Source organism: Nerophis ophidion, linkage group LG14, assembly GCF_033978795.1.
Source record: "Nerophis ophidion isolate RoL-2023_Sa linkage group LG14, RoL_Noph_v1.0, whole genome shotgun sequence".
NCBI lineage: Eukaryota > Metazoa > Chordata > Actinopteri > Syngnathiformes > Syngnathidae > Nerophis > Nerophis ophidion.
Genome location: NC_084624.1, coordinates 20,003,463 through 20,018,487, shown reverse-complemented (window position 1 = coordinate 20,018,487; position 15,025 = coordinate 20,003,463). Strand labels below are relative to the sequence as shown.

The window sequence follows — 15,025 nt, the reverse complement described above, 5'->3', positions numbered from 1 at the left end:
CATCATGGTGTGGGGATGTTTTTTACCTGCAGGAACTGGGAGACTAGTCATGGTAGAGGGAAAGATGAATGCAGCAATGTAGAGAAACATTCTGGATGAAAAGCAATGCTTCCCATCAAATCTGACAAAGTTTGAGAGGTGCTGCAAAGAGGAATGGGTGAAACTGTCCAAAGATAGGTGTGTCAAGTTTGTGACATCATATTCAAAAAGACCTGAGGCTGCCAAAGGTGCATCAACAAAGTATTGAGCAAAGGTTGTCAATACTTATGTACACATGTTTTTTTAGTTGCTTTTTAAAATAAATTTGCATGATTTAAAAAAAAAAATTACGTTGGCATGATGTAGAATTTTGAGGACAAAATGAACTCATTGCATTTTGGAATAAGGCTGTAACATAGCAAAATGCTGAAAAAGTTGAGCGCTGTGAATATTTTCCTGATGCACTGTATGTTCTCTTGTCTCACATATCGAGTGTGAATAACAATGCTGTCGTGTGTGACATGTGGGGAAGTTTGACTGGGTTTAGTGCGACTTAACAGAGTAAGAATGTTGAGCAGCTCTGTCGATGTGTGTTTATGCTGGCTGAGTGTCATTGTTACCGCTGTTAATAAAGCATCCCAGAGTGCTTTTACGACCCTGACTCGACTTCTTCCCTGCAGCTCATTACAATACACCTTCTCACCTGCTTACTTTTTGTTTCAAAGTGGACTTCCCAGTGAGTTCTACCTTAGTTGGGGGGTTCTCTGCATCTGCAGCATGGGAGAGCCACTTGCGGTTCTTTGGAGCTAGCTTTGCCATACAATAGGAGGTTTGCATATGACGTCACATCCATTTTTTTTTTTAATCGCGGCTTAATTGACACAATGGTCAAGCAGTTTGAGCGTAGCTTTAAAACAAGTGAGACAGTAAAGTTTGATCGGAAAATGCCGTATTGCTGTTCTGTTCTTGGGTGTTCCAGTCATTTTACATAGTCATCAAAGAAGTGGTTTATAAAGGTAATAAAGTCAGGGTATAAACGAAAGTGTGTCAAAGGAAATGACTCCTAAAAATATCACTTTCATCAACTTGTGAAGTACAATTGGACCATGCTCGTGTCTGCAGAGATCAATTTGTAAAATGTTTGTTTGAACATTGGTTTTGTTTGAGACACTTTCTGTGATGCAATCAAGTTTATTCTCTACTGTATTAGTAGTGTTTGAGAAAAGAGCTGAACTAAAGAAATTACATTAGATCGCATTAGTTTGTGTTCTTTTGTGGTTGCTATGCCTAAATATAACAAGAAGACCTGCTTGTGCAAATAAATGTTAAGTCCTAGTAATAAATATTTTAATTGATGGTCCAATCCACTGTATTGTTCATTTTCATTACAATCTAAAAACTTGTTCTTGTTCTGTAGGAAAAACAAGTGCTTTTTTCAACGCAGATGACCACAATGTAGCGTCTTTGGTGATATTTGTTAGCATCGATAAAATATCCTTAATAGTATTGATACACTTGATGAATAAATCTCATCAGCATAAACTGAATCTTGATATCACTAGCAAACATTGCTGAACAACAGGGATATCTACAGCTAATTAATGAGCCAAAGTATCAACTTCAAAGCATAAAAACAAATGCAGACATTAATTGTACATGAGACTAATATTTTTAACAGGAAATCAACCTTAAACAAACTTATCTTTTTTCTCATTAGCATCACGATCACAGCAGCACTCGTTATGTCAATCAAATACGTTACTTAGGGATATACGAATAAATCCAACTTTGTCTTTCACTGATTAATGTTTAACTTGTGGACCCCTCTCAATGTGTAAAGACGTGATGTGCCTCCATTTTTTTTTCTGTAAATCCTTGTATAAGTCAAAGGAAGTGGGGTAGTAGTAACCTCTTAGAGATGATAAACGGTTTTAATCTTGTTTTTAAATATTTTTCTTAAGAGTGTAAAACTCCACTCCATCCCATTTAAAATATTGTTTTCATGATATCTTTTATATTTGGATTGAAACATTACCAGATCGATAAAAAAAAGTAGCGAGTAGCGAGCTGATTGTAGATAAATGGAGCGGAGTAAAAGTAGCGTATCTTCTCTATAAATATACTCAAGTAAAACTATGTTGCATAAAAACTACTCTTAGAAGTACAATTTATCCCAAAAGTTACCCAAGTAGAAGTAACGGAGTAAATGTAGCGCGTTACTACCCACCTCTGAGCTTAATACAGGAACCATGAGACAAATATGTGCCCGGTGTTTTGTTTTGTTTAGTTTCTTTCTTCTGTCAGCGGTCAACAAAACAGTTTCACATAAATTTAAAATTTTACAGACTGAAAGGTTACAGGCTGAAGTTGAGCACTTATTTGGCCTAACCCTATTAACACTCTCAAATAAAAGATGTAGCCAAACCAATAGACATTGGGCTTCTGATCTTGAGATACATAGAAATGTGAACTTTTCTTTACACAACATATTATAAATACACCTTAAAGGGGAACACTATCACCAAACCTATGCAAGCGTCAATATATACCTTGATGTTGCAGAAAAAAGTCCATGTATTTTTTTAACCGATTTCCGAACTCTAAATGGGTGAATTTTGCCAAATTAAACGCCTTTCTGTTTATCGGTCTTTTAGCAATGACGTCAGAACGTGACGTCACCGAGGTAACACACCCGCCATATTCATTTTCACATTACAAACACTGGGTCTCAGCTCTGTTATTTTCTGTTTTATCGACTATTTTTTGGAACCTTGGAGACATCATGCCTCGTCGGTGTGTTGTCAGAGGGTGTAACAACACTAACAGGGAGGGATTCAAGTTGCACCACTGGCAAGAAATCTGCCGCCAGACCCCCATTGAATGTACCAAAGTGTCTTCACATTTGACCGGCGATGCTAAGACAGACATGGCACAGAGATGTATGGATAACCTGCAGATGCATTTGCAACGATTAAGTCAACGAAATCACTAAGGTGAGTTTTGTTGATGTTGTTGACTTATGTGCTAATCAGACATATTTGGTCACAGCTTGACTGCCAGCTAATCGATGCTAACATGCTATGCTAATCGATGCTAACATGCTATTTACGCTAGCTGTATGTACATTTGAAACTAGATACCCACATTTAATGCTAAACAAACACTTACCAATCGACGGATTTAAGTTGCTCCAGTGTCACAAGATGCTAAAGTCCTGATCGTTTGGTCCGCACATCTTAGCGGCGATGCTAATAAAGCAGCCATGCTATGGGCCACTTCATTAGGTACACCCATGCTATGGCCGAATAGCGTCAATAGCTATATTCGCTCAATAGCTTCAATTTCTTCTTCAATTTCGTTTTCGCTATCTGCCTCCATACTCCGACCATCTGTTTCAATACATGCGTAATCTGTTGAATCGCTTAAGCCGCTGAAATCCGAGTCTGAATCCAAGCTAATGTCGCTATATCTTGCTGTGTTAACCCCCATGACGTCACAGGGAAATGGCTAGTAGTTTCGAAGATAGCGAAAATAAGGCACTTTAAAGCTTTATTTAGGGATATTCCGGGACTGGTAAAATTTTGAAAAAAACTTCAAAAAATACAACAAGCCACTGGGAACTGATTTGTATTGTTTTTAACCCTTTTGAAATTGTGATAATGTTCCCCTTTAAACACAACATAAAGACTGTTAAGATATGTACACAGTAAAGACATGTGAAATATCCCTGTACTCGTTTTGGTTAAACATTTGTACCAATAATATACTACATACAAACACATATAATTCCTTTATTATTTATGTCCCATATTTAGTTTTGTAATTAATATTGATCATACACTGCTGTTGATTCCAGAGCGATATAAGACGTTGTTTTTTAGATGTGTGAATGGAACTGGAACATTTGAAGGAATCATCCAAGCTGTTCCACAAATGAACCACCCTGATAGAAACACATCTACTTTTTAAACTAGTTCTTATCTTTTCTTTCTTAAAGACTGATGAACCTCTGAGGTCGTATGAACTCTCCCTGGGTTTGAACCTCTCCTGTAGACACCGAGGCAGCTTTATATGTCACAATAGCAGTGTTAAGGTCAACGAGATCATGCAGTTTTAATGTTTTTAATTGAATAAAAAGAGCATCGGTATGATCGTAATAATCTGCATAATTTACAATTCTAATGCCTTTCTTTTGTCGACTCAATCGCCAACTCACCTACCCCTGTGGTCGGGCTATCCATTCCTGGGACAGGCCCTTCATCCTCCATCACAGGCCAGGGTGAGGTGTGTGAGTGTAAGAGAAAGTGTGTGTGCATTTGCATGAAAGGTGCATGGGAGCGCACACGACAGTAAATTACATGCGATCAGTACACTTCCATAAATGTTGTTGACGGCTTCCAATCATTTAGCAGTGAGAGTGTTGTGAAAGAAGTCCAGGGCACACAGCAAGTGTTGCCATGTGAAACATGAGGGGAGCAGCATAAAAAGGTCAAGACATGTACTTCATACTAATACAGGACAAGACATTTAGGCACGCTGACAATGGTGTCATGGCCGTGAAATGGTGAATGATCCCCTGCTCTAACAGCAGGGGGTGGGGGAACACACTATATCCATAAACACCAAAAAAAACACCTATATACAATATATAGACTTAGGAGGGAGGAGCCAGGTTTGAGTCAACATTAACCAAAAAAAAGAAGCAGAAATAAATTGAGGAGGCGGAGCTAAGGAGTCGTTTTTGTGTGTGTTTTTTAAGACAACCACACAAAGAGATGGAAGAAAAAATAAAAGTCAGCAATCAGACAGGTGTTGAAGCCCAACAGATTCCCCCTCCCCTTTCCTCAATGTGTCCCTCCCCGGCCCAGAAACAAGAGGAAGGGGAGAGGAGGGGGGCGGCGCAAAGATGGGGTGGAGACGAGAAAAAACACAGCACACACGGATGGAGGCTGAGCTACTGACCTAGCCTGCAGCCCTTATGGGACACCTGTGGAGGTTTCGAAGGTGCGTCTTACCAAGTAGGGGTGGTGGTTGGGACAGAAGGAGAAACAGTCTTTTAAAACAGGCAGAAGAGATCTTTTTAAAATCCAGTGAATGGGCTTATATGAAGAAAAATGATGGGGTGGTCAACAAGGAGTTATACATACCTACCTGCCAAATATATATATATATATATCAGTGACATGCAGTCAGGCAGCTGAGGTATATAATGTACAGTGTATTTTGTCAACAACTGTATGTGTGTAACATATTTCTTGTGCTGGGCAATCATAAAACGGCTGCTAAGACACACTTTGTGAGGCACCTGTTCTCCGGCCTCCTGGTGGTAGAGGGCACTAGTGATCCCAGAGATCATTTTTGCACTACTCGGCTAGGCCTGCATGGGGACATCTGAAGCTGGTATGTTTTAAACTTGTCGTTTGCCTGCATATCGTAAAAACAACCATCCAACATTTTACAACTAATTGTAAACTTATAGGTGCCGACCATCAGGGCCGAGTTGCGATGAAAGAGTGTGTCGATGTTGAGATATTAAGCCGAGTTGGTTAGTGAATTTGTTGGCTAATAGTAGCTACTCGCCGTACCCATGTATTTTCTATGGGCGGTTAGCATCGGGTTTTAATCCCGTTTCCTCCAATGTTTTGATCCGATTGAATTTATATTTTTGTCGAGTCTTTTTTGGGGGTACTCAAATATGGTGACTGAGTATTGTGGCGTTTTAAGGCCATCTGCATTTTTTATGCTACAGTAAAGACAATGAATGAACACGGTCGCTGGAGCGCGGTTACACCTGTCATAATGACAACACTGTGTACTGTCGTGTTTGTTATTTTCTACATACATGTGATTATTTAATATTGTTTATGTTAGCAGTATTATCGCTAATAATGATAATAATACGTGTCATTTATTTATACTATGCTATACTAGCTAAAGTACCTGCTACATTAAGTTAAAGAGCCAATGATTATTACACACACACTAGGTGTGGTGAAATGTGTCCTCTGCATTTGACCCATCCCCTTGTTCACCCCCTGGGAGGTGAGGGGAGCAGTGAGCAGCAGCGGCCGGGAATGATTTTTGGTGATTCAACCCCCAATTCCAACCCTTGATGCTGAGTGCCAAGCAGTGAAGAATAATGGTATGAGCTTTTAAACATAACCCGTTAACTGCTGCCAATCTAATAGTAAATAAGATACTCTATAGCAGTAGTTCTCAACCTTTTTTCAGTGATGTACCCCATGTGAACATTTTTTTTAATTCAAGTACCCTCTAATCAGAGCAAAGCATTTTTGGTTGAAAAAAAGAGATAAAGAAGTAAAATACAGCACTGTGTCATCACTTTCTGATTTATTAAATTGTAAAACAGTGCAAAATATTGCTCGTTTGTAGTGGTCTTTCTTGAACTATTTGGAAAAAAAGATATAAAAATAACTAAAAGTGATTCAATTATAAATAAAGATTTCTACACATAGAAGTAATCATCAACTTAAAGTGCCCTCTTTGGGGATTGTAATAGAGATCCATCTGGATTCATGAATTTAATTCTAAACATTTCTTCACAAAAAAAGAAATCTTTAACATCAATATTTATGGAACATGTCCACAAAAATCTAGCTGTCAACACTGTATATTGCATTGTTGCATTTCTTTTCACAGTTTATGAACTTACATTCATATTTTGTTGAAGTATTATTCAATAAATATATTTATAAAGGATTTTTGAATTGTTGCTATTTTTAGAATATTTAAAAAAAAATCTCACGTACCCCATGGCATACCTTTAAGTACCCCCAGGGGTACGCCTACCCCCATTTGAGAACCACTGCTCTCTAGGGTTCATATGTTTATAAATCTGACTGTGATGAAGTCAGTGCCTCACAAGCCATGAACCTCACCGCACGTCACTGATATATATATATATATATATATATATTTTTTTTTTTTTTTTTTTTTTTTTTTTTTATTATTTATTTTTTTTTTTTACTCTACCTTTGTGTGACTTTTTTTTTTTGCACAAAAAATAATCAATAAAAGCAGAGTAGCGCTTAATCACTGAGGCTATACCCTCTCCACTGCAGTAAAGCTCCCACCCTCCAATAAACATTTACCATTAAAACATTTCATCTGAAAAGAGCCTTGTGGTGCACTGCGGTGCAACTTATCCCCCTCCCCAAACAGCACTCATTTGGAATTAGGCAATTGACAACCTCTTTGAGAGGGAGGGGATCAATTTGTTTACAAAAAGGGGGAAGGTGTGTCTGGGGTGACGTCACAGCTGAGACATGTTCTGCACTTCCAGGCTGCTGCCAAAATGGAACAGGTTGCTTTTGCATTGTGTGGGTCAGATGGAAGCCAGTGACTGCAGCACAATGCCTCTGCTGCTCCAAAGAGGGGCGGGGGAGGGTTTGGGTTGGGTTCGTGGAAGGAGGTGTGGGGGGAAGGCGGGGGGGTGTCCATTCGCACACATGAGATTGGTTGGGTGGGGGCGTGGTATCGGTGCTACGGCACTGACCTGGTCGCCGGCGCACGGGTCGTTTCTTGCCGCTGCAGAAGCGCACTTTGCTGAAGACCCCCAAAAAATGCCTCTCACAAAGCGAGCGGGGGTCCTTGCTGGGGCTGGGCCGACGCTTCGAGGTGGACACGCGGTCGCTGTTCGATTCCCTCGCCTGGCGTTTCTGGCGAATCAGAGAGCTGGCGATTGCAGCCATCTCTCAGAACTGAACCGAGGCTTTTTTGTAAAACAGGCAAGAGTCCAGTTGGGCTGAGGTTGTCACCTGCTGCAGATCATGCAAAAAGAGTGTCGGCCCAGAAAGGTTTCAGCCAAATGTCATTGTGATGAAGAAGTCCGGAACATCATTGAGATTCAGCTTGCATCTTTGCGTGATGGACAACTTTGTTCCGCTGTCAGGACTTGCTATAAATCCCCGGCTTGCCAGAGACATGCAACAGTGTTGATAAGTTGGTGCAGCTGCGTGTCAGTGGAAACACTCCAGGTCACCAGCACGCCTTCCAGCCCCTCAGTGGGACATCAACCGTCCCCCCTTATTCCTGCTTCTTCTGGTTATTTTAAGAAATGATTATCAGGGCTGCAAAAAAAATGTTCCTTTTGAATCCATGCGCAGGAAAGGAAGAGGGACGCAGTGGCTTCAAGGTGCTGTGAGCTCAGACGAGCCCATGCATGCACGCTTCTGTTCCAACGATGGCACCGGGAGGGGGAGCTGCAGGGGAGATGGATGCAGGGGAAGGGGAGAAATCTCCGTATCCAAAGCAACAATTAGTCAGAGAGTGCTATCATTCTCCCGTGTGTTCCGGTGCGTGGATGCTGTGGGTTTGTTCCATCGCCGAAAGGGAAAGTGAAAGCTCTATAAACCGCCCCCCAACTTCCCCCTCCCTCTCTCTTTCTCTCTCTCTCTCTCTCTCTCTCTCTCTCTCTCTCTCTCTCTCTCTCTCTCTTACCCTCCTTCCTTCTCCTCCCCCCACTCCCTCTCTCCAACTCTTTTAACGCAACCATACGTGATTGTATTAGGAATTCTGCCATGCTACAAGAAGCACAGTGGAAAACATCTGAATATACATTCAGACTAAACATGTAGATTTACAGTGGCGTGGATTAAAGATGTGTTGAAAGTGAGAATGGCAAACATCACACTACTGAGGACATGAGTCAAAGCCCCTACAGTGGGGCAAAAAAGTATTTAGTCAGCCACCGATTGTGCAAGTTCTCCCACTTAAAATTACAATATTCAACTGTGAGAGACAGAATGTGAAAAAAAACAGGAATTCACATTGTAGGAATTTTAAAGAATTTATTTGTAAATTATGGTGGAAAATAAGTATTTGGTCAACCATTTAAAGCTCTCACTGATGGAAGGAGGTTTTGCCTCAAAATCTCACGATACATTTCATTCTTTCCTTAACACGGATCAATCGTCCTGTCCCCTTAGCAGAAAAACAGCCCCAAAGCATGATGTTTCCACCCCCATGCTTCACACAGTATGTATGGTGTTCTTGGGATGCAACTCAGTATTCTTCTTCCTCCAAACACGACGAGTTGAGTTTATACCAAAAAGTTCTATTTTGGTTTCATCTGACCACATGACATTCTCTCAATCCCCTGCTGTATCATCCATGTATCCATTTTGGTATTAACTCAACTCGTCGTGTTTGGAGGAAGAAGAATACTGAGTTGCATCCCACGAACACCATACCTACTGTGAAGCACTGGGGTGGAAACATCATGCTTTGGGGCTGTTTTTCTGCTAAGGGGACAGGACGATTGATCCGCGTTAAGGAAAGAATGAATGGGGCCATGTATCGGGAGATTTTGAGCCAAAACCTCCTTCCATCAGTGAGAGCTTTGAATGGTTGACCAAATACTTATAGTCCACCATAATTTACAAATAAATTATTTCAAGTTCCTACAATGTGAATTCATGGATATTTTTCCCACATTATGTCTCTCACAGTTGAAGTGTACCTATGATGAAAATTACAGGCCTCTGTCATCATTTTAAGTGGGAGAACTTGCCCAATCGGTGGCTGACTAAATACTTTTTTGCCCCACTGTATATATAGTCATCTACTTTAGAAGCAGTAGACATTGAAAGGGTCAAAGAAAACACATTTTTGTGTGTAATAATAGATCAGTGGTTCTCAACCTTTTTTCAGTGATGTAACCCCTGTGAACATTTTTTTAATTCAAGTACCCCCTAATCAGAGCAAAGCATTTTTGGTTGGAAAAAAAAAAATAGTGGTCTTTCTTGAACTATTTGAAAAAAAAAGATATAAAAATAACTGAAAACTTGTTGAAAAATAAACAAGTGTTTCAATTATAAATAAAGATTTCTACAAATATAAGTAATCATGAACTTAAAGTGCCCTCTTTGGGGATTGTAATAGAGATCCATCTGGATTCATGAACTTAATTCTAAACATTTCTTCACAAAAAAAAGAAATCTTTAACATCAATATTTATGGAACATGTCCACAAAAAATCTAGCTGTCAACACTGAATATTGCATTGTTGCATTTCTTTTCACAGTTTTTGAACTTACATTCATATTTTGTTGAAGTATTATTCAATAAATATATTTATCAAGGATTTTTGAATTGTTGCTATTTTTAGAATATTTTTGAAAAATCTCACATACCCCTTGGCATACCTTCAAGTACCCCCCAGGGGTACACGTACCCCCATTTGAGAACCACTGTAGTAGATGATAAAAATCAGCTGCAAATATCATATAAAATATACAACATAAGGTAGCAAGAAACAAATCAATAATGAATAAAGCAAAATATGTTCTGGACCAAAAATCACTTCAGATTGTCTACTGCTCACTAGTGTTACATGTCTGAGTTATTGTGTAGAAATATGGGAAATAAATACAAAAGTACACTTCATTCACTAACTGTGTTACAAAAAAGATCATTTAGAATAAAACATCATGTTGGATATAGAGAACATACAAACACTCTATTTATTGAATCACAAATATTGAAATTCAATGATTTGGTAAAATTGCAAACATCTAAAATGATGTAAACTATACCCTGCCAGCCAAGAATGTACAAAAATTATTTTAAACAAAAGAGGACAGATATAACCTTCAATTTAAAACATTTGTATACACGTACAACACTTAAAAACTTTAGTATATCTGTATGTAGAATAAAATTTTGGAACGGATTAAGCAAAGAAATCCAACAAAGCACCAATATGTTTCATTTTAAGAGACCGTTCAAACTACAAGTGTTCACAAAGTACACACAACAATAGTTATTTGAGATGAAAATTATTTATGTATTTCATATTTGTTTACTTATTATGGTATATTATTTATTTATTCACTGTTCTCAGAAATGGGATAAAACTCCTATGGTGTGAAAAGGGGTAGGATTAAATAAACTCAGCGTCTTCCTACTCCTTTTCGGACGTGCTGTAATGAAATTACAGCATTACATTGTATTGTATTTTCCACATAGAGTGGAAGTGAACTGAACTTTGGTGATTCTCAAACTGTAGGACGTGTATCACTTGAGGTACGTGGGATCCATCTAGTGGCACGCCAATTAAAGTACAGTGTTTTATGTTCCTTATGTTACAGCGGCCAAAATATAAATATCAAGTCAAGTCAAGTCAGCTTTATTTGTCAATTTCTTTACATGTAAGACATACAAAGGAATCAAAATTATGTTTCTCACTCTCCCATGCGTAGACAAAAAGAAAAAGAAAACACAACAGTAAAGTGCAACGTGAATATATCTACCTACTAAAGTGACAATATATATAGTTCCTGTTGTTTTTAAATAGGATATGGCTGTAAACAATGAGTGTTTCATCAGTAGTGCAAATACTTGTGATATACTTAGCAGCAGATGTGTGCAATTTTGCATAGTCATTTTTCTGTGGGTCATGGGGTTTAGAGTTCAGGTTATTCCTGGGAGGGGGATTTCAAAGTCCTGACAGCCTGTTGGATCGGGCTGAGGATTGGGTTGAGGATTAAGGGGGTGGCGCGGTGGGGGTTTGGGGGAGAGTTCAGCAGCCTAACACCCTCGTGGTAAAAGCTGTTGGTGAGTCTGGTGGTGCGAGAGCGGAGGCTCTTGTATCTTCTTCCAGAAGGAAGGAGGCTGAACAGGTTGCGTGCAGGGTGGCTTGCGTCACTCACAATTGTGAGTGCTTTGCGGGTGAGGTGGGTGGTGTATAAGTCCTGAAGAGATGGGAGTGGTGCACCAATGATTTTCCCAGCTGTTTTCACGATGCGCTGCAGGTCTCTCCTGTTGTGTTGAGTGTAGCTCCCGCCCCACACAGTGGTGGAGCTAGAAAGAATGCTTTCAATGGTGCCTCTGTAAAAAGTGGTCAGGATGGGTGGTGGAGCACTTGCCCGCTTTAGTTTTCGCAGGAAGTAAAGGCGCTGTTGGGCCTTCTTCACCAGTGATGCGGTGTTGGTGGTCCATGACAGGTCCTCACTAATGTGCACCCCCAGGAATTTGGTGCTCCTTACTCTCTCCACTGCAGCACCACCGATGGTCAGTGGCAGGTGTTGAGTGTGGCCTCTCTGGAAATTGACAACAATCTCTTTTGTCTTGCTGAAATTCAGCAACAGATTGTTGTCCCTGCACCACGTGGTCAGAAGGTCCACCTCTTTCCTGTAGTGAGTCCGTCCCCCTTGGTGACGAGACCCACCAGAGTTGTGTCGTCCGCAAACTTAACGATGTGGTTGGAGCTGTAGGTTGGTGTGCAGTCATGTGTCAGTAGAGTGAAGAGCAGAGGACTGAGCACACAGCCTTGTGGGGCCCCTGTGCTCAGGGTGATGGTGCTTGAGGTGTTGTTACCAACACGTACTGCTTGAGGCCTCTGACTAAGGAAGTCGAGCAGCCAATTGCAGAGTGAGATGCTGAGGCCCAGTTTGCCAAGTTTGCAGGTGAGTTTTTGTGGTATTATGGTGTTGAATGCTGAACTGAAATCTATGAACAGCCTTCTCACATATGAGTGTTTCTGATCCAGGTGGGTGAGGGCTGGGTGGAGGGCAGAGCAGATTGCATCCTTTGTAGATCGTCTGGCTCGGTATGCAAACTGGAATGGGTCCAAGGTGGGGGCGAGGATGGATTTGATATGTGACATGACCAACCGTTCGAAGCTTTTCATGATGATGGATGTCAGTGCCACAGGACGGTAGTTGTTAAAACTTGACGGGGATGATGTCTTTGGCACAGGTATGCTAGTGGCGGTTTTGAAGCATGTGGGGACAATGGCTTGCTTCAGGGAGGTGTTAAAGATTTCTGTAAAGACGTCCTTCAGCTCCTCTGCGCAATCATTCAGCACACTACCGGGGATGTTGTCTGGGCCTGCTGCTTTCCGGATGTTGATGGTAGAGAGTGTTCTCTTTACGCTGGCGGCAGACAGGCACAGGGTCTGTTAGTGTAGAGGGGGTGTGGTTTTCTGTGAGATAGTGTTGTTTTGTGCATCGAAATGTGCAAAGAAGCGGTTCAGGTTGTTGAGCAGAGAGGTGTCGCTGTCGCAGCTCTGTGGCACGGGCTTGTAGTCCGTGATGGCCTGAATGCCCTGCCATAGGCTCCGTGCATCTCTGCTGTCCTTGAAGTGGGACGTTATCTTCTTTGTGTGTTCCTGTTTTGCTTTTCTGATGCCTCGGGACAGGTTGGCTCGCGCTGTTCTCAAGCCAGATCCATCTCCAGCTCTGAAGGCCTTGTCTCTGGCTCTCAGCAGCCTGTGGACCTCCCCTGTCAACCATGGCTTCTGGTTGGCCCGAATGATAATGTTTTTTGTGTGGGTCACATCTTCCATGCACTTGGTATGTAGGAGGTAACAGTGTCCGCGTACTCCTCAATGTCTGTGTTGTCATTGTGGGTGGCTGCTTGTTTAAACATTTCCCAGTCTGTTGTGTCGAAGCAGTCTTGAAGAGCAGAGGAGGCCCCCTCTGGCCACACTCTTATCTGCTTCAGAACCGGTTTGGTGGCTTTCACTCTTTGGCTGTATGCTGGCGTTAGCATAATTGTGATGTGGTCAGAGAGGCCAATCTGGGGGAGGGGAGTGGCTTGTAAGCTCCTTTGTGTGAAGTGTAGACCATGTCCAAGGTGTTATCCCCCTTGGTTGGGAAGTGAACATGCTGATGAAATTTCGGCAAAACAGTCTTGAGATTAGCATGATTAAAATCTCCGGCCATAATGGTGAAACCATCTGGATGTGCTGTTTGTTGTTCACTAATGGCTTGGTACACTTCATGAAGTGCAGCGATTCTATCACTGTTGTTGCTTGTGGGAGGGATATAAACAGCAACTAGTAGGATTGCTGTCATCTCCCTGGGGAGATAGAAAGGACGGCACTTCACGATTATAAACTCCGCCAGTGGTGAGCAGTGTTTGTATACCACCGTGGCGTCCCGGCACCACGCATCACGGATGTAAACACAGATCCCGCCACCACAAGTCTTACCTCCGTTTGCAAGCGCCCTGTCCGCTCGGTAGCATACTAGCTGCTCCAGTTGTACAGCAGAGTAGGGAATGTTGCCATTAAGCCATGTTTCAGTGAAAACAAGCACACAGCAGTTACTCACTTTCCGGTTCGTTGTCCTCAGCAGTCGTATGTAATCCATTTTATTGTCCAGTGATCGTACGTTTGCCAAGAGGATAGATGGTATAGCTGGGCGAGTTGGACTAGCCTCTAGCCTAGCTCGGATGCCTCCACGCTTGCCTCTCTTCCTCGTCCTTGCACACCGCTTCCGATGCCTCCTTCTTCGGGGAGGGTTAGCAGGCGGTGTGGTAGCACTCCGGCGGAGTAGTCCAAGCTCTCTTAGCATCTTTGTGTCGCGTTCAAAAACATTGCAGGTCTTGATTTTCCGGATATTTAACAAAGCCTGCCGGTTGTACTTAAGTTCCAATGTAGGCTGACGGGAAAAACTTTTTGACAAAAACTCTAAGGAACAAAACACCGCACGGTCGGGAGAGCGAGAGGTCACTGCGTCTACACGCGCCGTCATCTTGTATTTTATACATACAAATATTTATATTTGTTAAATAAAACCTCTGCCTTGTTTTTTTAACGATTACTTAGGTCTACTGTGCTACTGTATTTCAAAGTTGGTCATTATGGTGGTACTTAATGAATACTTAGGTCTACTACACTACTGTATTTTAATATTGTCATAATGGTGGTACTAAATGATACCTAATGGATACTTAGGTCTACTACAGTACTGTATTTTAATATTGTCATAATGGTGGTACTTAATGATACTTAATGAATACTTGGATCTACTACACTAATGTTTTTAATGTTGTCATTATGGTGGTACTTAATGGATACATAGGTCTACTACACTACTGTATTTCAATGTTGTCATTATGGTGGTACTTAATGAATACTTAGGTCTACTACACTACTGTATTTTAATGTTGTCTTTATGGTGGTACTTGGAGAGCTGAGCCTTTTCTACTGTACACTCAAAAACCTGATCCAAGCCACTCTTTGGCGTGATACATTCAAATCTAATGTCATTAGTGTAAATAAGTGTAAAATAAAAAT

The 15,025-nt window shown here is 41.2% G+C and overlaps 1 protein-coding gene across 4 annotated transcripts in view; it reads right to left on the bottom strand.

The window, feature by feature from the left end:
• Positions 1-15,025, bottom strand: part of fgf12a (fibroblast growth factor 12a) — a 163,027-nt gene that overhangs the window by 130,156 nt on the left and 17,846 nt on the right. For 2 of the 4 annotated variants that reach the window (XM_061920087.1, XM_061920085.1), the window contains exons 1-2: positions 7,496-8,317; positions 4,942-4,989 (exon numbers count right to left, since the gene is read on the bottom strand). The exons of 1 other annotated variant lie outside the window; for it this stretch is intronic. In XM_061920087.1, the coding sequence (XP_061776071.1) occupies positions 4,942-4,989; positions 7,496-7,691 (244 nt within the window). In that variant the 5' untranslated portion in view covers positions 7,692-8,317. Of the gene's footprint in view, positions 1-4,941; positions 4,990-7,495; positions 8,318-15,025 lie in introns of those variants that run through there. One more of the 4 variants, XM_061920086.1, reaches the window with a different exon arrangement.